Source organism: Triturus cristatus, chromosome 4_1 (assembly GCF_964204655.1).
Source record: "Triturus cristatus chromosome 4_1, aTriCri1.1, whole genome shotgun sequence".
Classification (NCBI taxonomy): domain Eukaryota; kingdom Metazoa; phylum Chordata; class Amphibia; order Caudata; family Salamandridae; genus Triturus; species Triturus cristatus.
The window spans coordinates 653447340-653471405 of record NC_140585.1 but is presented as its reverse complement, the minus strand read 5'-3'; the positions used below and the strand labels follow the sequence as shown (position 1 = coordinate 653471405).

At 44.8% G+C, this 24066-nt stretch overlaps 1 protein-coding gene across 3 annotated transcripts in view; it reads right to left on the bottom strand.

The window, feature by feature from the left end:
- ADAMTS20 (ADAM metallopeptidase with thrombospondin type 1 motif 20) overlaps positions 1–24066 on the bottom strand; it is a 1386529-nt gene that overhangs the window by 589251 nt on the left and 773212 nt on the right. For all 3 annotated transcript variants that reach the window (XM_085653052.1, XM_085653051.1, XM_085653053.1), the window contains one exon: positions 17249–17356. In XM_085653052.1, coding sequence (XP_085509178.1) covers positions 17249–17356 — 108 coding nt within the window. The remainder of the gene's footprint in view (positions 1–17248; positions 17357–24066) is intronic.

The following is a 24066-nucleotide window of genomic DNA, read 5'->3' as shown; positions in this document are numbered from 1 at the left end:
GACTTGTATGCCTTTCACCAGGTTCTGTTACCCAGAATCCTTTGCAAACCTCAAACTTAGTTAAAAAAACACATTTTCCTCACATTTCTGTGGTGGAAAGTTCTGGAATCTGCATGGATCCACAAAATTCCAACCACCACGCATTCCCCATAGTCTGACAAGAAAAATGGTACCTCACTTGTGTGGGTAGGCCTAGTGCCCGTGACAGGAAACAGCTCAAAACACAACATGGACACACTACATTTTTACAGTGAAAACTGACTATTTTTTTGCAAAGTGCCTAGCTGTAGATTTTGAACCCTAGCTCTGGCAGCACCTAGGGAAACCCAGCAAATGTATACATTTTTGAAAACTAGACACCCAGGGCAATCCAGGATGGGGTGATTTGTCTGACTCTCACCAGGTTCTGTTACCCAGAATCCCTTGCAAACCTCAAACTTTGTAAAAAGAGGGGATCTGGGATGGGGGAAGCAGTTTGATTTCAAAGTTGTGTATGTGTGAGAGAGAGATAATGTTGACATGCATATTCTAAAGTGTGCAGGGTCTGGTCTTTGCTTTCCATTCTTGCTGGCAAGAAAGCCTGGTGGATTTGCGTACCTGCTGCAGAGATGTGCAGTCAGCTACTCGGTTAAAATTCTGACAGGGTAGCTTCAGCCTTTAACTTGCCCCACTCTGATTAAATCTGTTCAGTTGAGATGGCTTGTAGTAACATGCATTACTCGTTGCAGTACTGAGAAACCCTAAGACTCTCACAAAATGCACCATTCTTAAAAATGAGTGAGTGATTACCCTTTAATATGCCCTGGTGTTTCACAGACTCTGCATCATGTAAATCATTGCAACAAAGGAAAATGTTTTCTATGTAAGAGAAACAGCAATCTGTAAAACTAAAATAAATATCTGGTGATATCTTAAAGTCTAGTCCAAGTGATGTGCGCAGCTCTGCACAGGACATGCACGCACCTCCATCCCCAGAGTATGGCTAATGTCTCTTCACTGCAGCATTATGCACAGAAAATTTGATATATATATAAACCCATCAATACACAGGTGATAGTGACAGTTACACAAAATGATGGTATTTAATATGTCGGACCCAGGTGGATGAACGGCTGATGTAGAGGGCCACAGACCAAGGGCCCTAGGGGTGGGTGAGGGGCGTGAAGGTTACCCAGTACCAGCGTCAGCTGGGGCAGCAAAGGAAACTGGCAGACTGTGAGACAAGATCGGTGTCGTTAGGCAGCTGGGATTAGAGTGTGGGTCTCCTGGCAACAAGTTTACAGTCATCCACAGGACCACATCTTGCAGTGCTAGAAGATTGTTGCATGGTTCCCCTTTTAAAAACTATAGAATTTGTTTGCAAATTTGGGTAAAAATGCTGTTAAAGACACCAAGAGAATGCTTTCTTTGTTAAATGCCTGTCTGGTAGCCACGCCCCCAGACGCGCCCCTACTGGACCCTCAAGGCCCACCCCAGTGAGTTTGCCGAGTGCCCGCCCTTTTTTTCCATTCAAAGGCCTGCCTGTCACCTTCTGATATCAGTAGGCTTCGCAAAGGAGTGATTTTAATGTCAATCCTATCCAGGCTGGGAGCAGACGGGGGTGGGGCTTACAAGATCTGTCTGCCGTCACTCATCACGAGGGGCTATAGCAGCAGCCAGCTCCCAGCGCCTTGAGTATCCCATGGTGGAATACAACACTATACATACAAACATTAATATTGTGCCCCCCCACCCATAATGTCCTTCCTTCTTCCACATTTGGAGGCTCAGTTAACCTGCATGTAGGGCCAGAGTTCCTAGCATAAAGTGCACCCAGGCAGAACCAAAAGAAAGAAGAGGCAACAAAATGGTCTTTCATCGTGATCGTGGGAGCGCCACAAGTACAAAACGCGTTTTGCCCGGAATGCCACAATTCTTTGCCCCGTTCCCGCCTCAGTGTGAAGGTGCCCTCTCTGCTAGCGGATCATTGACCCAAACGGGGAGTGTTGTGTGATTGTGCATCAGACCTCAGGGGTGAGCAAAAGGCGCCAGATTTGTGCGGATTTGTGCAGGATTATGGGATATTTCTGGGAAAATATAAAGCGAATTTGTGCGAAATAATGCAAAAGTAAACAAACCATTTAGTGCTGCACTCTTGACCACGCAATTCAGTTCCTTGCATTGATGTTCAATGCGGGGACGCAGACGGCGCTGTAAACATAGCAAACAACCATGAACAACACAACCAGTTACGACAATCCTTACGGCGGAGTCTAGGACCTCCACCATGGCTCTTGCCTGACTCACCAATTGTAACATATCTCCACACTTGGGGTAAGATGAAAGGAGCTACATCTGGCTTTTACCAAACTCTCACTTCGCATCTTTTTTCTCAACCCTTATCGCAAACTTTACGTACTAAATGGCAAACCTTATTGTCAGTCTCTTATACTGATAATGAATGGTCTGACATTCTTAACAATCTCAACAAGGGTGCACGTGAAGCACGATTGAAATTTTGCTTATTCAAGATCTTACATGATTGGCACTGGTCACCAACAAAACTGCATAAAGCTGGCTTGCTTCCCCATTCAAACTGCTGGAGATGTGATAGTACGTCTTGTAACATTTCTCATATCATTTGCGGATGTCCAGTGATCCAACCCTTTTGGAATTATATAGGTAAAACCTTACATTCCACGATGCCTCTACAAACTCCACTTTCGCATGCTACCATTCTTCTGCATGATACACGTCAATCACAATCACTCTCTAAACCACAAGCCCGACTCTTACACACAGCCTTAGCTACAGCCAAAATTTGTATACTACGGCAATGGAAGTCACCTCAACCACCATCACAAGAAATATGGATGGTGGCCATGATTCAAACAGCTTCCTACGAACGTATTATATACAACATACAGGATCAATCTGATCTCTTTCTTCGAGTATGGTCACCTTTTCTAGCTTTAAATACCGATGCTAATATTAATGACCCATCTACACAGTAATTTAATTCTTATCCCTTTTCATTCTCATTCATCATTCATTATTGGTGGTTAATAAATCTTAATACATATTGTGTCTACCTATTTGTTGTTGTTTTTAATAGCTACTCACCAGAACACTTACATATAATTCTGTATCTTTTAATATATATATTTATACATCAAGTGAAATTATTATCCCTTATATTCATCTTTTCTCTCTTCTTATTGGTTTTCTAGAGTGTCTTCTTTTCTCAGGAACATATTTATATAGCTTTATATAGCATTATGTCTTATATTTGTGTACATTTTCATTTATCGTTTTCTTTTGTGTTCCCTTCTTTGCCTTCCCTTTCTCTCTCCTCCCCCCCTTCCCGTAATTCCATCTTTTATGGCCTCAATATAAAGTCAAATATTTGTTTTTGCATGGATCTGTTTATGTGTTTATTAAATTATATAATATGATTAATTATTCAGAAAGTTTTATTATATGCTTATATATAACAATTTTCTTATATATTTATTGTATGATAATGCAAACAGTTATTATACTATGTGTATTCTTTTGTAAATTTCAATAAAAAATTGAACCACAAAAAAAAAAAAAATAAAAAAAAAAAAAAAACAACCATGAACAACAAGCCGCCTGGCCGTGAAAGCGAAAGTGATCGTGATCGCGGGGACGCGCTCTGTGGTGGGGGAGGGGTGGAGCGAGGCGTGCTGTAGGGGTGCCACAAGGAAAGCCAGATGGCGGCTGTGGCACGTGCTCGCACGTGTAACCGCAAGCTTGAGGCCAGCAAAAGCGTGTGGTCGGACTTTTAAAAGCCAATTGCCAAATGTCTCGCCAGAGCAACGCATGCGCTGGCTCAGGCGAGACCTAAAAAAAGAAGTCACTTTGAAAAATGTCCTATAATTCTCATGCTAGTATGGGTACTCACAATTTCGGAAATGTGAAAATAGCTACTGCTTCTAAAGTCTATATTTTGTTCCAATTTCAGAAATACATAGGTGCCTTTAATCCAGATTTTTCACTGTATATATTTTCCCAAATTAATTGCTATATACCCAGTACATAATAAAAAAAACATTGCAACACGCTGCTCAGTTTTTGGCTCTGGGTTCGTCAGGTTTTTGGTGAACCTTCAAGTCCTATATATCCCCACAACCAGAAAGGTCCAGCGGATGTAACGGTATATTGCTTTCAAACATCTGTCATAATTAGAAGCTAAAGGTGAAAACGTTTGCACAAATGGCTGGTTTTTTCAAATCATTTTCAATTTTTCCTATTTTCAGCTGATCTACACAAATGACCCCTTGCTGAATTCCGAAATTTGTCTACTTTTCTAAAATGTATAGCTTTCCAGGATCCAACATTGCTTTCATTCCCATTTCTACCATTAACTGGAAGAAGGTTGAAAGCACCAAAAATACCAAAAATAGACTGTGTCCAGTAAAATGCCAAAACTGTGTACAAAATTTTGGTTTTATGACGAAAGTCTGTCAGTCCCTGAAAACCGGGAAAATTGTGATTTCAGCCCCACAAACCCTTTGTTGATACCATTTGCATGGAAAAAAACTTTCATTTGCAACACTTTTTTCCAATAAAAAAAAAAAGAACATTAGCTGTATTTTGGCTACTTTTTGTGTCCCCTCCAGGGGAATCCACAAACCCAGGGTACCGTTAGAATCCCCCTGATGTTGGAAGAAAAGTACGCAAATTTGGCATTGACACCTTATGTGGTCAAAAAGTTACAGGAGCCTAAGCGCAAACTACCCCCAAATAGCCCCAAAAAAGCTTAGCACGGGGAGGGGGAAAGGCCGAGCAGCAAAGAGATTAAATATGTGTGTTAGGCGAGAGCTCAATATTGATGCATGACACCATAACCCCAAAATTACGTAGATTTTTTATTTATTGAAACTGAAGGACCTTCTATACATGATAATCGGGACACAGGAGTTGTCTTAAATGAAGTTGCTAGAACTTAGGACTTGTGGAATAGTTGGAACCACATGTTTTGTTTGTTTGCAAAGGTTTGGAGGCTCAAAGCAGAAGGTTTTTAAGATTATTTTGGTTACAGAATCATTTTAGAAAATCCAAAGATGAACCTTTAGCTAAAATGCATCCTACAAAAGACTGTTTCCCTCGTGCTACATTTTAAAAATTATTTTATAACGATTTTCTTGTAGTTTTTAAATACGAAAATGCGTGTTTGGAAGCATCTCTATTCAATAAAATGCTATTGTGTGTGTTAATCTCCTTACAGATGTGGCTTATGGTACTTCAATGGTGGAGTCAGCTGCAAATCCTGCAAAACATGCAAGATTGATAGCATTCACAAATCAGTCGTATGTAGTTTCAATTCCTGAAAATAGTCAGATAGTACCTCCTGTTAGGCCAGGAGTACGTTTGCTTACATTGAGGAAAATGTGAAATAACACCCCCAAACTAGTTGGCAGTGAAGGGGCATGGTTTTCTGGAGCAGCAACTGTTTCTTTAAATTACACCAGCAACGTTTAAAAACATGTTTTCCATTTGGGAATATTGGGTATATGGAATATTGGTCAGCTCTCCCTTTAGAGCACAATATCTGCATTCACAGACAATCACAGTAGGTAAGAAAATGCAACATTCCTGATTAATATTCATTTAGCAGGGCAGTTTCTGACCCACACAAAAGAGCAATTTACAATGTGACCAGTAGGTACATAGGTCACATCTCAAATGATACCATTGTTTGCAAACCAGTCAGTATGCATGTTAGAAATGGGATTTCTGGTTGGCTAGGGCTTGCACCTAAGCCAGGCAGAAACCACCACTCTAGTCTGGGCAAGGGAGTTACATGCTGAAGATAACCCCTGCTCACCCTCTTGGTAGCTTGGCACGAGCAGTCAGGCTTATCCCAGAGGCGATGTGCAAAGCGTTTGCGCAACACAGACACACAACAGCAACACACTAGGCACACCACAAAAGAAACTCCACACACGGTTATATGAAAATAGCTTTGTATTATCCAAAACACATTAGAATCATAATCACACAATGTACACTGTGCCAACTGCCACTAGGCAATATGTACAGGGGATTATATACAGGACCAGGCCAATCGGGTCACGGTCAGAACCCTCAGAATGCAGGAAGTAAATATAAAACACATCCAGTAACTACTGGAACAATAATTACCTCAGCATTATCACATTAGGCATAAAACACGTTAGGCCCCAACCTCATTAGCATAAACACATTACGCAATAGGCCTCACCAGCATAATCACATTATGCAATAATCATGGTCCATAAATCACTTTAGAAACTGACCCCAGGCCTTTCACTGGGGCTCAAAAAGCCCTATATCCAGAAAGTCAGGGCGTAATTAGAGGACCTCCCAGGTAGCCCCTCGGCTGCCAATGCAGCAAAATCACTGGTGCGCAAATGGGCTGGGGACGTGGGGTGTATCTCACCCCTTCCTTATCCTCACCAAAGAAATGGCCCCCAAAACATTGCTCTCGCGGTGCAGCTGTGTCAAGCAATAGGGGCACTGGCCACAACTGAGCAAGTTGGAGCCCCACTCTGGGACTCTGGAACATAAGATTGCCCCCACGGTGCAGCTGCCCACAACGGCGGTGCAGCTGAGAAGAGTAAACAAGCACTGGCTCTCACTGTGCCTGGAGAGCCCCGTTTCACGGGGCTCCTCCTTGTGCCTTCTTTCACTACCTTAATGTTCAACAAAAAGCCATCAGAACTCACGGTGGTTCGGGAGTCACTCCTTCCCGGGGCTCCTCTTCACAGGACTTCGATGCCCTCAACTAGGCACCCACCATACTTTAAAGAGCCCCACTCACCGGGGCGCCTTCCAGGACTCTTTCCAGCAGGGGACAGGCACCGGCAATGTGCCTCATCAGTCCCCGCTCCACCAGGACCTCTCGACTGCTCCTCGCAGGCACGGGCTCCCACCAGCTCACGGGAGCCCCACTCAGGAATGCACCGCCTTCTGGACCCCTCGGGGCTCTCCCCATCTCACGGGAGCTCTGCTCGGCAACAGGCCACCACTTTGCTTGTCTTCCGGCTGTCCACGCTGCAATTGGCAGCCTCAGCATCCTCCTTCTGTTTGATCCCACCCAGAGTCAGGCAACTTGCCGGTCTTTGGGCCGCCGTGGTGCTTTTAGGAGGCTCTCTCTTCTCTGCGGGGCAAAGTGCGGGGTAGGCTCCCGCCGTAAACCAACATCAAATGCGGGGTGGGCACCCGCTCAGAGGGCACACAACAGTGGGTGCGCTCCCGCTCACCCAAGCAGGCACCAGGCGATCTCCTCATGGTGCAAAAGTGCGGGGTGGGCTCCCTCTGGCAAAATAAACTCAAAAAGCGGGGTGGGCTCCTGCTCCCATAATTAGGCATGAAACAGCGGGGTAGGCTCCTGCCATTTGGATACCCAAATGAGGGGTGGGCTCCCGCTTCCCAGGCATCCAGGTGGGGGAGTCCCCACATCAGGATTCCCTCTAAATAATTCGCAGCTCAGCGCTGCAGGGTCCCAGCACTCTTCCCGTCCTGGGAGAGTCATCCAGCGCTCAAAAGGCGCTAAGGCTCCAGAGTTCAGGGGGGCAAAGCTGGGCCCAGGCAGGCCAGCACACAGGGCCCTCCAGCAGGGAGTCAGTCCCTCGTGGCGGTTCCTCCTGGAGCCCAGCAGCAGCAAGTTTCCCCCCAAGTCGCAAGAAAGAAAACAACATGGGGTCACAGTACTTATACACCATTTCTCCTTTGTTCTGCCCTTAGCACAGGGCTTGGGGAACCAGCCTAAACTGGTTCTGGGGGGGTTTGGAGCACTCTGTTGACAAGGCTCCTCTTCCCCTTTGTCAGGTGGGGGCTCGTCATCAGACACACCACAGGGGGGTGGAGCCAGCATTCACCTAGGCAGGCACAGACCTATTCTGGGTCAGGGGACTACTCCTCCCAGTACTCCAAATGCAGATGTCCCATTCAGCCTAGTGCCCCTCCTGGAGCCACACTCACCTCACCAGCCCCAGCCACTCCCAAGCTAGACATGCAATCCACATCAGGCAGGCAGACACATAGCACACAGAAATCCCAACTTCTAGAAGTGGCATTTCTAAAATAGTGATAATAAATCTGCGCATACCATTGCGCAGCATTTATTATTACTATTCCATCCATACCAAACTTGACCACGCTGCTCCTCTCATATCAGGAATTACCACTGAAACACTTATCAGAATCTCTCGAGCGAGTTTGCTACAGAGAAAATCGCCACGGGCCGCGGGCTAAAGCAAGGCTGTGTCCTGGCCCCGATGCTTTTTAATTTATACACCGCAGACATGGGCCAAGCCTTGATCGGAGCTACACTAGCCACACCCAGGATTGGGTGCATCAAGATCCAACTGATGCAATATGCTGATGACCTGGTGCTCTTAGATCACACCAAAATTGGCTTACAAAAAGCACTCATGGCTCTTGCAACTTACAACGCCAACAATAAGCTGGTTGCCAACCCAACAAAGTCCAAAATCGTGATTTTTGGGCACTACCCTAAAATAAAACTGCCAAAATGGAGACTGGGTCAGTTGACTTTGGACTGCATACAGCATTACAACTACCTGGGGGTTTGGCTTAGCCAAACAGGCCGCCCAGGCGTCCATATCCACAAAATGCAGATGAAAGGGAAAAGCATTATCTATGCCCTCTGCAAACTACACACTACCTTACATAGTCCTACAACAATGCCTATCCAAAGAGTTCTGAGGGCGAAATTAATACCATCTCTTAATTACGCACAACAGGCATTCCCAGGGATATTCGCGAAAGATCTACACAAAATCCACTGTATAGCATACAAAAAGCTATTTCACTTACCTGCCTGCACCAGGAACTATCTGGTTCGGCTGGAATTCAACCTCAACCAACAAAAACTGGAAGAGATGGCCCCTCTGAGCAAATACTTCTACCGAACAACAGCGGTTCCAGAGAACGCAATGAAGGCTGCTATAAAAAGTATTTTCCTAGAATCCAGCAATCCCTAGTCCGCCAGTCTCGCCTCCGCCAAAGACCTTTTGCAACTCACAACAGAGAACTGGGACCCCAGGATAGTCAAGTATGCCACTATTAAAAGCACAATAAAAAAACAAGTACGTTTACGCTCTCGCACCTTGGACATGGAATCCCTGGCAACAAGAGGATTCCATGAGTCCCAAAGCCTCCCACACACAGAGTACAATCTCAAACTCCATCTCACGCGGGCCGTGGGGAGACAAGCCCTACACAGGATCTTAGCAGCCAGACTACATACTCTCTCCCCCAACAAATTATATCTTACTGGGTCAGCAAGACCAGTGATCACGGAGTGACGGCTTTGTAAATATAAATGTGAGTCTTTGGCCCACATCTTACTTTGCTGCTTGGCTCTGCGTCTAGCCCGCAGAATCTACCTCAGGCCCATCCTACTACAATTGGGTACTCGCACCACAAAGGAGGCAGTCCATCGACTTTACACACTGGACACAGTGAAGCACATGGCTACCTTTGGCAAATTTGTACAGTACACCCACACAAAGTTGATGGACACTCCCCCCTAAGCAATCAGGCAGGCACTCGTGTGGAGGCTGCCTATTATCCTTTATCACCTGATTCGTTTTATTGAAGTATGCAAAAGAAAATTTCAACATTTGCTGTGTACATAGATTTATCTAGTTTTAGATCTTGGATTTTAGACCTCTAGATTTTAATCCTACTGTTTTATTTTATATGCAGTGGTCTTCTTTTCTATTATAATGGTTTTGAGTAACCACGCAAATAAAGTTTATTCATTCATTCACTGAAAAACTTATCAGGGAATCCCCAATGCATTCCTATGGGAGGGCAACCTCACAGTAGTGAGAAACCAAAATGGCTGTTTGTCACTACCAGGACATGTCACACACTTAAGGTACATGTCCTACCTTTTACCTGCAATACACCCTGCCTATAGGGCTAGCTAGGGCCTACCTTAGGGGTGACTGACATGTAGTAAAAGGGAGGTCACAGACATGGCGCACACTTTAGGTGTCACGTCACAGCGGCAGTAACACTGCGCACACAGGCCTTGCAATGGCAGAGGCCCGAGACAGGTTTGAAAGGCTACTTTTGTGGGTGGAGCGATAAGAGCTGCAAGCTCACCAGTAGCATGTAATTTACCGGCCCGGGTGTCTGAGATACCACTTTACAAGGGACTGTCAGGTAAATTAAATATGCCAAACAGGTGTAGACCAATCTTACCATGTTTGCCACAAAGAGCACACGCACTTTACACTGGACAGCAGTGTCAAAGTGCCCAGAGTCCTAAAACCACCAACACCATGTCAGGAAAAAGGCTAGGAGGAAGGCAACAAGTTTAGGGAAGACGCTGCAAAAAGGGACAAGTCCAACAGTGCAGTATGTAGATCCCTGGTTTGTGAAGAGAGATAGTGATCAAGCCCGAATTGTTGTAAATAAAAGGTACCAATTCAATGAATACAGCTTATGATCTCTATGCCTTTTAAGAAAGATTGTCATATACAGCTCATGCCAGAAAAGAAGAACCATATCTTCATTATCAAATGATTGAAACAAGACAATAAAGAAGAGAAAAGAATATTGCAAGCAAACTTTAAAAAATCACAGGCAATTGCATCAGGATCTGATGCAATCAGGTGATAGCCTCATGTACTTATGATAGTCTTAGTAGAGGGGTAACAATACTTGCAAAGAGCAATTCTCTGTAATGTCTAATTGGAAGAGATAGCAGATTTTTATTGCACCTACAGTATATGACACTAATGAAAATGACCCTCTAATGTTCCAACAGTTGCTTTTTGGAAGTGGCTACATGAGAGGGTATCCTCATTATGTGTGAGATATCAATCTAATGCTAGATCCCGAATATGATTCTTCTAATGCCATACGTGGACACCATATGCATCAAACATGAGCTGCTGTCCAACATAACATAAGGTCTGATGTATGGGGTGGTGGATGGTTGGTGTTACTGCCTACCTTAAACTCCTGGCTTTACAAGTCAAAGTACGCTTTATTCGAAGGATATTCATAAAAGCAAGATACAATATACAATAACAATTCATTAGATACATTAAAATACTATTAAATACAATACATTTCGATACTACATACTTTAACAAAATCTGGTTGAATTACATCCGTAATTTACATATTATCATGCACCACATAAACATATCTCTAGTTTATATATTATTTGGGTTGCTCAAGTCCTAGCTCCATATATCTCTGTTTGTCACTTTCCCCATATTATCTCTTTGCAAGAATTTGTATGTACCAAACCTGTCCCCATGACAAGGAAATTGGTTAGAAGGAACCTTGCTTGATAATGATCAGTATAAAAATATATGATAAAAGTACTGTACAATGTTTGTTTAAGAAACTACTGTCTCTGCCTCTCCTTTTATGATGGTATATGACAGTAGTTCTCGAACGAGCCATTCAGAAATAAAAATCTTTGGCTAGATAGTAAGTCAGTTACTATAAACAATTAAGGCTATATATGCACCAAACAGTCATTGGCTTAGCCAGTGTATGTGCAGAAAGTAATATAAATGCAATCAATCAGAAACAAAAAATCAAAACACTATATAAATAAGTGTGTTCAGTTCCCCCACACAAACAGGAGTGAGTACAGATATATTGTAAAAACAAACCACTATGGTCTTCGATTACATCAATTTGCAATAATTTATAGCTGAGGACAACAAATTAACATCAAAGGCCAAGTCTGATGGTTATTTTGTCAATGATATTTTGAGCTCTACAGGCATTTCTGAGGTCTCATCAAGACAGAGAAGAGTTGGCACACCTTTGTGTAGGTTAGTAATTGAAAAGATGATTGAAGATGAGGTACCTATATAATTGGGCACTGAATGGACACATTTTATAACTAGAAGTAATAGTGAGAAAAAAGACCCAAAGGTTTGGAGCAGGCTGATAAATGAGGAGTAAATCTTATAACTGTGGTAGGCAAACTGCCATGCAGCCTTAGTGCTCTAGTCTGGTGGTGCAGGGAGACAACGAATCAAGACGTAGCATAGTTGCAGTGTGTATCATCACTATCCATCCTTGTATAAGTTGGAATACCATAAATGCTGTTGTCGGAGGGCTACCCTTAGTTTTGCTATTCGAAAAGACAGAAAACTCAGAGAACAAACAGAAAGATTATGCAATTCTTTAATGTGTTTAGAAATTGAGCATGTTGCTTTTATTCGGCAGGGGATATCTATCTCACATGCTGTCCCTATTTATCAAGAGCAGCAGCACTGTGAGGGGTTAGGGCGTGAGTGAGAATAGAGTTTTGTTATCCATGAGTAAGCTAGGAAGAATTGAAGGATGGTTCACACGTGCGCAGGACTATGGGCCTGATGACGGAATGACAAGTTGGCGCTATTGAGAAATGCTGCCTTCAAATTGATAAAAGGGTATCTAGACATTCAAGCCTCCTATCCATCTGTCATCTTGTCTACATTTGATGATTATGCAATTTTTTTAAATATCTGTTTTGACTGTGCTCCTACCCATGTTTTCACTCACTGGTGACTGCAACATTCCCCTCAAAGTTGTGTTTTGAATTCACTGTAGGTCACCATTTATCTGTTACAAAACAGAAAATTAAATATGGAAGATATCTAGATATCTTAGCTGAATAAAAATTGATATACATCATAAAATGTTACTGCACAGGTTCTCCTTTTCCTGTCATTCAATGATCCACAGACAACTGATGCTATCCTACAGTAAATAACTCCTTTGGGAATTTTCTTTTTAAGTCGGCATTAGCCAAGTATTCTTGATTATACTAAAACGAAAGTATAATATACTTGCTTGAAGGGGCTTTCAGACACCTCTCTTCACCCATTGGTCTGCTGTTGTGTCATTCACATTTTACTTCCACCCACTACAGCATGCATCATGGGGAAATGGGTCAGCTTACTTCATACACACAGTAAGCCAGTGCATTTGGTTTTTACTTTATACTTACTTTAGTGGTCCCTTTATGTTTAGAGCCTGAGGTGAATACTGGACCTGTGTACCAGATGTGAGCACAAGCCACATTCCATGCTTTGCCAGTTCCTGTCTCCTGCCAATGCTATTGTAAATTCCTGTTTAAATTGTCCTTTGTTGATCTGACTGCTGGTATTTCACAGCATAACAGGTTGCTTCCGTTTGAAACTGTATTGAGCTATCCTCTTTTTAATATCCATGAAGAACACATACTAAAAGCTTCAATATCTTACATGTGAATTAATAAGCAGACAATTATTCAGAAGATGTTTATTCTGGACTTAATTTAACCAATAATTCCGTATTAACCTTTGCCCAGGAAGAAAATCAACCTTTATTGTGCTTGATTTGCTGAACTTGTAACACATTTTTCTTATGATATATTTCCTTCCTTCTTTCTTTCCTTCCTTCTTTTCATCCATCTTCCTGTCTTCCTTTTTTGTCTCTTGCTTTCAGTTTTTCGGATTGTTTCCCTATTTCCTTCTTTCATTACTTCTTTCTTTCCTTCCTTCTTTTTTCCCATATCTTTCCTTTTTTCCTTCCTCTTTTTATTGTCATAATTTCCTACTTCCCATCTTTCTTTCTTGCCTTCTTTCTTTTCTCTCTTTCCTTCTTTCTTTCCCTTTTTCTTACTTTCTTTCTTTCCACTCCTTTCCTTATTTTTTCTTTTTTGTTCTTCTTTATTTCCTTTCTTCCTTCCTTCCAATATTTCCTCCTCCTTTCTGTCTTTCTTTCCTTCTATCCTTCTTTCCTTTTTTCCTCTTTCTTTCTTTCTTTACTTATTTTCTTTTCCTTTCTTCTCTGTTTCCTTTCTTTTCTTTCATCAATATTTCTTTCCTTTTTTCCTTCACTCGTTCTTCCATTCTTTCTTTCCTTCTGTCCTGCTTTCCTGCTTCCTTTCCTTCTATTTCTGCTTCTTCCCTACTTTTTTCTTTCCTTCCTTCATTCTTTCTTTCCTTTAATTCTTTTCCTCATTCTTTCCTTCTTTTCCTTTTGCCTTCTGTCTAAGTTTCTTCTTTCTTGCCTCATGCTTTCTAAATTTCTTTCTTTTCCTATCTTTTTCTTTCTTTCCTTCTTTTTTACGTCGTTCCTGCTTTCTTGAGTTCATTCTTCTTTCATTCTTTCCTTCAATTTTTCTCTCTTTTCCTTTCTTTCCTTTTTCTTTCTTTTCATCTTTCTTTCCTACTTTTCTGGTTTTCATTCTGTTGTCCCTTCGTTCCTTCTTTCATTCTTCTTCCTCCTTTTCTTCAATGTTTTCCTTTTGTCCGTCTTTTCTGCTTACCTTCTTTGTTTCTTTCATTCTTACAGGAAAGAGACTGGCAGCACGATTGCCTTCTTTATGTCTGTGTTAACCAAAACCTTTTGATTTTACTAAAATTATGTGTATGACAAAGTTACTTTTAGGGGTTTTCAGCCACACTTTATCCAATTGTGTGGCGCTGTGTTTACATTGTCCTACAACCCACTCAAGCATGCACCAAGGGGAAAAGCATCAGTCCACATCATTTATTGACTGACTTAATTATGAGTTATCGCATGCTGCCCTTTCACAATGAGCACATCCACACACAAAGTAGTTCCCTTAAGTGCCAAGCATACTGTAGTAAGGTGTGCTTTTCTAAGACAAAACAACAATTTTGCCTTTAGTCATTTCTGAACACCCTGCAGCTTCCAGAACTATAACGTTTTGCAAAAACTAAGACATAAAAAAACTAAAATTGCTAAAAGGCTGGCGGACAATGCTAGACTTATTGGCTTTGCCAGTGCTTGTTTTGTTATATGTGGTGACCGTCATTTCCCAAGGGAAAGTGACTGGTAAAAGTGATTGAAGTACATTTATAGAAAGTGACATATTAGACGAGTGGTACACGGGAAGGCATAAAGAAATATGTAGCACATCACGACGTATGGACCATGAGGAGAAACAAGAAAATAAAAAACAAGGGAATGATAAGTGATATAAAGAGATAGGTAAAGTGAGGAGAAACCATTGATACACTTATGAGCAATCAATTTCTGGCAGTACACAGCCTATCAGATCCCAGCATTTCAATGAAAATATACTTCAGGAAATAAAACCTTACAGCTACTCTCTTACTAAACACAGGGGTGTATTTAGAAGTCCCTATCGCCACCACAACGTCACTTTTTTGGTCATTGTTGTGGCGATAAGGCTTTGCCTCATTTACAAGGCAGCATTAAGCCACTAAATGTGGCTTATTGCTGCCTTGTAAATAAGGCCCCCTTTCACGTTATACTTAGCGTGAAAGGAGTGGGCAATGGGGGTTGCGGTGGGCGTTTCAACGCAACATTCATTAATTTTGACGCTGCCCCATATTTACAAGGGTCACGTAGATATGGGGCAGTGCCAAAATTATGACCAGGGAAAACCTAGTCTTAAACAGGACCAACGAAGAGAAATTTTACATTTCTCCTCGTTTATGCTGTTATTATGGGTGCTGCGGAAACAGCAAAAGGACATTGATTGCTTATGTGCAGGAAGGTGTCCCTTCCTGCAAATAAGCATATAATTTAAAAAATGACGTTTTGCAACTTCTACATAGAAGTTTCAAAATGACATTTCAGATTGTTTATGTGCTGGAAGGGTCACCTCCCTGCACATAATTAATCTTCCCCTACAACGAGGGTGCCCGTCATGGTGCAAGGGTGTTTGCACTGGTGCTAGGCAGCTAAAATTAGCGCTAGTGCAGGGGGAAATACAGGGCCGCACCGTATCCTTGTAAATACAGTGCAACCCTGCGTTTTGGAGGTGGCGGAGCGCAGTGTTAAGCCAAGGTGGCTAACGCAGCGCTCTTCCACTTCCCAGTAAATATGCCCCATAGTTCCATTTTTGGGTGAAATATCTTTTTAAATGTCTTGTCCTGTTTTACACCAAATGTACGTTAAAAGATGTGAAACAAAGAGAGTCTGGCATGCAGATGAGAAATGTCCATTGTTGATGTTTTACTTTGCTCTGCTTTATTTATGCAGTGATTGGACCGTAGAATTTGTATGTTGTAACTTAAAGTATGGGCTTTGGGCAACATAATTATCTGGTGTATGCACATACACTCGCTTTAAAAATCTAGCTGGAGTTTATCACCAAAGTAAATTGAAATCTTAGTGTTCACATGTGAGACACAGTCCACGTGACAAGCAGATTTTGAAATGCCCATGGGAGATGAAAGCGCTGTAAAATGGCCCTTAATTATCTACAAGAAAGATTATAGAGTAAAATATGTAAAGTTAAAAGAACATAAATCGTGACATCTTCATACATTGGTACACTCGAATAAGTATATATTTGATTTATTGAATGTCTGTGAACTTAGTAATTTTTTTTGCTTTCATATTTGTCATGTGGTAGTTTACGTTCACTGTAGTAGTAATTCAAAAGCTACATTTAAAACAAAAAAACTGAAACAGTTTATTGCGAGAAATGTCAAGGAAACATTAAGGGCCATATGTAGGTAGCCTAACATTTACCGCTTCATAAATACCGAATTTTACCGATTCGGTATTTATGAAGCGGGAAATGATATGTAGGTAATCTATCGGTAATATTTACCGATTCGGAATGGGTCGGTAATTTAGAATCGGTATTTACAGATTCGGTAATGATGCATACCTTCCCATTGATTCCTATGGGCCAGGAGGCCCATAGGAATCAATGGGAAGCCAGTTACCATTACCGAATCGGTAAATACCGATTCGGTAGTGGGGGGAGCACAATCAAGGGTGGCAGGGTGTCACAGTGACACCCTGTTGCACCCCTGATTCCTGCATGTGTGCACATGTGGCGCACATACATGCCCTAAGGCCATGTATGTCTGCCACATGGCACTGTTAGTCCAGCAAAATATTGCTTTTTGTAATGTATTCGGTATTTAGCACCAACATATATTTGGTGCTAAATACCGAATTATTTTCCCTACACATCAATCATTTTAGTGTCACCTACATATCATTTCAGGATTCGGTATTTACCGAATCGGTAAAATTACCGAATCGGTAATTTTACCGATTCGGTAAACTACCGAATCCTGAAATGTGCCCCCTACATAGCAAAAGCCTAAATACCGGTCGGTAACGGGATATTTACCGAAAATCGGCCGTTACCGACCGGTATTAGGCTTCCTACATTAATGTTGTGTGTAGAACGATTCGCTCGCATACAAATTTGATCTATTATTGTTAGTTCAGGGTGTATTAACTATTTTAACGAGTTACTTACAGGTGTCCATGATCCAAACCGCCATTCAGTAAACATTTTCCCTCGATTTGAAGGAGTGGCTGTTGTAAGCGCTTTCATAACTTCTTGGCAAGGTGCAATTTCACAGTCCTGTAAATATATACATAACCCAGTTAAAGATAACTTGAAACATGATTATAGAAAAACACAGGAAGAGTGGTAATGCGAAACCAAACGAATGCTTTCAACCAAGTGTGACACAACATGTATATATCAGATGCTAGAACCTGAAGGAGCCAAGGAGTTAGGGCCGCATTACGAGTTGCCTGGAGTGCTGTCCCCGTGAAGGTCACTGCTCCAGGCAACTACGAGTTTCCTCGGTGTCTTCACGACTGCAGTCACTGGGTCTGCAAACACCGGACCTAATATATCCGATTTGTTAGTGGATCTGTGGGGGCTGCTGGTAGCTGAAGTGCCCGGACTCTAGCCAATTACATACTATGTAATGATATGGTCATAAAAGCGCTACATTTCTAGACCTAACCCCGATCCACCCTCCCATCAAACCTATCTCCCACAGCCCAGTCAAGAGAAAAGGACACCACGCAATTATGATCTGCTCCAAGGAGCTGGTAAATGTGTGAGAATGAAAATTTTCCTAGCTAACGTAACGGAAAGTTTCAATTCTATTAAGGACTCGGAGGCGAGGATTATGCCTTCTTCCTTCACTTTATTCCACAGCAGCCTGAAGGTAAACAAAAGACTACATTTCCCATGAACCATAGGGAAAGAGTAGTCAAAAAAGACAACATGGTAACAACCAATGAACACAGAGTATGAGCGTCCAATCCACAATGAGAGCGTCCCACATAGTCCTTTGCTAGTGTCCTCTCTTCCTCTTTCGGAGCGCGACGACAGCTGACCCGAACTCCTCAAACATCTTGCTTTTGAGTGTCTGAACCTGCGAACAACAGAAACGTATTACTCCAGGAAACACAAAGGAACCCTGTTACGGAGTAAGACAGGTTACAAACATCAGAAACTGTCCATCAACATTGAAAACATCTACTTACTGTGATACGGGGAGGGATCTCCTCCAGGAGTGACGGGCGGGATAATCCTCGCCTCCGAGTCCTTAATAGAATTGAAACTTTCCGTTACGTTAGCTAGGAAAATTTTCATTCTGTGTCAGGACTGGAGGCGAGGATTATGCTTGTTTAAAGCTTGCCCACAACCAGCTGAGCCATATTCAGAACTGGTTTGAAATAGAACCTCTTAAACGTAGAGTCCGAAGACCAATCAGCAGCATTGAGGATATCCTCAAGGCGAGCACCCAGGCCAAACGCCTTCGACGCCATTGCACCGCGAGCAGAGTGTGCTCCAAAGTCCCGAAGGCTTATCCCAGCCTCCTGCATCACCCACCGGACCCACCTGGCAATGGTGGGTGAGGAAACCGCCTTAAAGGGTTTCCGGAGTGCGATGAGCAACTGGCGTTCTCCCGGGGGACGGAATTCTTCCGTCATCTCCTCATATGCTTTTAGACACCGAACCACGCATAACTTCGGCGAGTCCGGGAAGGCCGGGTACGAGATTACCCTAGTATGGCACTTTGTACGCCGTAAAAGGGTGAAGGTTACCCCGTCAGGGGTAAACATTCTTCCAGAGATATCCAGGGCTCGCACATCTGAAACTCTCCTGCAAGAGATCAAGCAAAGGAGCATTGCCAATTTTGCTGAAAGCTCCTTCCGAGAAAGAAACCGGTTAGGCTGCCAAGAGAGAAAGAGATTAAGGACTAGATTCACGTCCCACAAAGCGGAGTAACGAGGCTCTGGGGGTAACGAGAGCCTCACCCCACGGAGCAACCTGCACACCAAGGGGTGTTCTCCTATAGGTTTACCATTAATCGGGGGGTGGCCCGACGAAATAGCCGACCGAAAGGTATTAATGGATCGGTAGGCCAAACCCTCAGAGGCCAGGTGGGCCAAGAAATTCACCACCTGAACCACGTCTGCGCCCAAGGGATCGTAACCCCGTCGCACACACCAACTGACCCATCTGTTCCATGCGGACTTGTATCGTTTAACTGTGCCGTCCGCCCAGGCCTTTGAGATGAGACTCTCAGCTGCGCGCGAAAGTCCTGGGGCTTCCCATCTACCCCGGAAATCCGCCACACCATGAGAAATAGCGACCCTGCTGACACTAGCGGGTGGAGACCCCCGTCGGGATTCGTGAGAAGAGTGGGAAATTGGGGGAGTAGGATTGGAAAATCCCAGGAAAGTTCCAGTAGAACCGGAAACCATACTTGCGACCTCCACAGGGGAGTGACCATCACTAGGTCTGCCTTCTGCCTGCGAACCTGCGCCGAAGAGCGCGTGATCATTGCAAAGGGGGGAAACACGTACCCCCGCTCCAAACTCCAATCCTGCAGGAATGCGTCTGTGGCCGCCGCCAGCGGGTCCGGTCTCCAACTGAAGAACCGAGGTATCTGGTGGTCCAGCCTGGACGCAAACAGGTCCGCCGAAAAAGGACCCCACCGTTCGTTCAGGGCCACAAAAATGCTCGCGTCCAACCTCCACATGCTGGAGTCTCGGAAATGACGGGATTGGAAATCCGCCTCTACATTGTCCCGACCGGGAAGGTACTCCGCCGTGACGGAGATCTGGCTGTCCAGACAATACTGCCAAAAGCTGGCCGCTAGGTCCGAGAGAGCCTTGGATCTGGTGCCCCCCAGATGGTTCACGTAGCGGACCGCTGAAATGTTGTCCATTTTCAGCAGAACACACGACCGCACCAAGTCTTTCGTCCAGCACCGTACGGCAAACGAACCTGCCAAAAGTTCCAGACAATTTATGTGTAATTTCTGTTAGTCTGGAGACCACAAGCCCCCTGTGGATAGCTCCCCGCAGCGCGCACCCCAGCCCAACCGGCTGGCGTCTGACTCGATCACCAAATCCGGGGCGGACCCAAAAATCGCTCGGCCGTTTCAGGCCTCCATATGATCCAGCCACCACTGGATCTCGGCATTCACCTCTGGGGTGAGAGTCACCATATGCGAATAAGGGAAACCCTTCCATAGAAAGTAAGCCTTGAGGCGCTGCAAAGCCCGATAATGAAGCGGGCCCGGAAATATGGCCTGAATGGAGGCTGACAGGAGGCCAACCACACGGGCGAGCTGACGGAGGGAGATCCTCTGTCTGGTCAGGACACGACGCAACTCGTGTCTGATCTTGGCGATCTTTTTGGCCGGGAGGCTGAGAGTGGAAGAGGGCGAGTCGATCACGAACCCCAGAAAGGTAAGCGATTGGGTCGGATGTAAGAGAGACTTGCTCTGGTTGATAACAAACCCGAGATCTTGAAGGAGGTTCACCGTCATCTGAAGTTGGCCTTCCAGCTGACGCGGGCAAGACGCCATCAAAAGGAGGTCGTCCAAGTATACGATCATTCTGACCCCTCTTGCCCTCAAAAACTCCACCACCGGTTTGAGAACCTTGGTGAAGCACCACGGCGCCGACGAGAGGCCAAACGGGAGGGCAGCAAACTCGTAAATCCGGTCGCGCCAGGAGAACTGGAGAAACCGCCTGTGCGGAGGAAAGATCGGGATCACCAGGTAGGCGTCCTTGAGATCTAGGCGAACCATATAGTCGTAGGGTCGTAAAACATCTCTCAGGAGGTGAATCCCCTCCATTTTGAAATGGCGATAAACCAGCCATTCGTTGAACTCGCTTAGATTGATGACTGGCCTCTTGCCACCGTCTGTTTTGTCCACTAAGAAGATATTGCTCAAAAAACCTCTGGAATGGCGGGTGGCGGGAAGGACGGCGCCCTTGTGAAGGAGGGATGCGATCTCCTCGTCCACGAGGGTGGCGTCTGGAGTCGAAAACTGAATAGGGCGGGGAGTTGACCGCTGAAACGGGGACCCTGTGAATTTTATATGGAACCCCCTCACTGTTTGGAGAACCCAAGCATCGTGCGTTAGGGACAACCAAGCCTGAAAACAACCTTGCAACCGTCCCCCTATCTGCAATGGGGAAAAAATTAGAAGACTCACCGGAGTTGGAGGCGGTGGAGCCACCGCGGAATCCTTGTCCTTTGCCTATGCGGCCTCTGGTAGGGTAGAAGTTCCCAAATCGCGACTGGTCCTGCGACTGACCAGAGCCTTTCTGGTTACCCTGCTGGTGACCTCGACCGGCCGAGCGGCCCCTGCCTCGACCGGCCCCGCGAAAAACACGGGGAAAAACTTTCTTGATGGTGGATTGTGCCCTGTCGAGAGATGTGAAGGTATTCACGAACTTGCCCAGTTCTTTCACGAAAGGCTCGCCAAACAGGCCACCCTGAGCCACGGCGCCAGCCTCGGAATCCGCCAGATCTCCCAATTTTGGATCTATCTTTATGAGCAGGGACCTGCGGCGCTCGGTTGAAAGAGCGCAATTGGCATTGCCCAAGAATATGATCACTCGTTGAGCCCAGTTGGAGAGGTTTTCCGGGGAAATAACAGAGCCTGACTCCTTGGCCTCTTCAGCCATATCCAAAATCTTGGTGGCCGGCCCTAAGGCGTCCAGAAGCTTGTCCTGGCAGGCCCTCCAGGACCGATCAATCCCTTTTTTGGGATCGCGAATAAATTTTTGTAAAAAGGTGAACATCCTGGAGTCAATCTCGGGGGTGAGAGCTACCTTACCCTCCAGCGAGGGCCGAGGGCACTCTGCCCGCAAGCAATTGCGGGCCTCCTTTTCTAAAGGACGACGGATGTGCTCCACCACATAAGCCGCCACCTTGTCCCCTGGGACCCACTCCGAAGAGCGGGGGTGAACGATCTCATTCGGATCCAACATGTCTGAGGTAATCGAGGGGGGAACAGTAGGCCGAGAGGGAAGCCACGGCCTGGAAGGGCCGGGGTCGGAGTCCGGATCACCAGACGCGCCCTGATCCATATCCCTAGGGGTAGGAGGAGGTGGGGTGGGGGGAACGACCCTTGGCTGTACTGTCTGAGTGTCGAGGAAAGCTTGCCGCAACCGCTCAAAAGCGTCGCCATCCACTCCAGGCACCCGAGGGCGCTTACTCGGAGGGGAACCTGTGGGAAGGGGGGCCGGGGGAATAGGTAGGGCAGCTTGGGAACCCATGCGGTGTTCCAGACGAGAAAATGCCTCATTAATCTGGCGCGACAGTCTGTCTTCCAGGGGAGAAATAACTTGACCCACGGCCTGGTAAATGGAGGAATCTACCGCCTCATAAAATGCATCCCCCCAGGGCATCTCCGCAAGAGGGTCCTCCTCTTCCGGGTATTGATCGTAGTACTCCATGAGCCAAGATAGCGGAGTGGCAATTTAACAGCCGTGAATAGGCCTTGAAGTAGAGGCTGGGTGTCAGCCAAATCAGAGGCGCAGCTAAAAAGCCGCAATTACAGGGAACAAGCCTCCCAGGGACCACTGCTGGCTACCAATGAATATATAAACACTCCCCCCCTATGCCAAGAGGTGATTGCCGGTCTGGGCTGGGTCCCTTTATGAATCCCTGACAGGGAAAAACTGTACAGGACCTCAAAAGAGGCGTTATTCTGAGCAAAATACCAGACCCTGATCACCAACTGCTCTTTGGGTGAACAGGGCGTAATGCGAGCAAAACGGCCGATCGCGGGTTAACTTTACCGCCGATCGCCGGTACAGACCCCCAAGCGGGCGTACGCCTCAGACCGGAGCTCCTCGGGAACTGACGCGCGCGCGGTGTTTGAATTCTCTGAAGAGAATCAAACCTCGCGACGCGCCTCCCGCGACCCACCTGCGCCCTCTAGAGGCGGGAGGACCAGAGCCAGCCAGCGATGCGCCGCGTAGGGACGAGGAGAACCTCGACCCCGCGGCGGGAGAAAATAACTACCTAACGCGCTGAAGCGCGAACAAAAACCAATACGTCCGAAGCGCGAGGGAAGCAGCGCTGAAGCGCGATCACCATACCGGCAAAAACAAATGTCTCACAGCACATTCTAACATCATGGCGATAAGCATAGCTTCTACGCGCAACAATATGAATAGAAACGTTAGTATTAAAAATAAAACCAGAACCCCTTAGCACTACAAAGAGAAAGCATTAAAGGGTACTTATCTTGCTGCGGAGCAGCGAAGAAAGAGGAAGAGAGGACACTAGCAAAGGACTATGTGGGACGCTCTCATTGTGGATTGGACGCTCATACTCTGTGTTCATTGGTTGTTACCATGTTGTCTTTTTTGACTACTCTTTCCCTATGGTTCATGAGAAATGTAGTCTTTTGTTTACCTTCAGGCTGCTGTGGAATAAAGTGAAGGAAGAAGGCATAATCCTCGCCTCCAGTCCTGACATAGAATTCCATCCATCTATGACGCTATGCTTTGTAGAGTTCTGCCTGTTTTTACTATGATGTTCTTTCCAAATGGCCTCTCTCTCAAGGTATTGAAGAGAGCTAGAGTTGAGGAGTTAGCAAGAAGGGTGCATACAAATAAAAACTACAAAACTAGAATATTAGTGTTAAATTTCATTTAACACTATAATATTCTCTTGGTCCAAGTTACCTTATATCCGTACATGAATATACCAGAGTCTTTCCCATACCAAGGTCCCTCTCCTCTCTGTAGTCTATTTTCTTATTATACCCCTTCAAATACGATGTAGAAGGTTTTTTCCCTGCCAAACATCCCCATTCATTTGTGCCATCATTATTTCACCAGTCAGCGTCTAATTATATCTACATTCACTTTTTCACCAAATTGCTGCTTCTTTCTTCATTCTTCTTCTCACACAAGATAAGAAAACTCGATTTGCTATAACCACTCTCTATTGATTTTCAGCCTGCTGGCAGTTCTTATCCAAAGTGGCAAAAGTACTCAAATCATAGT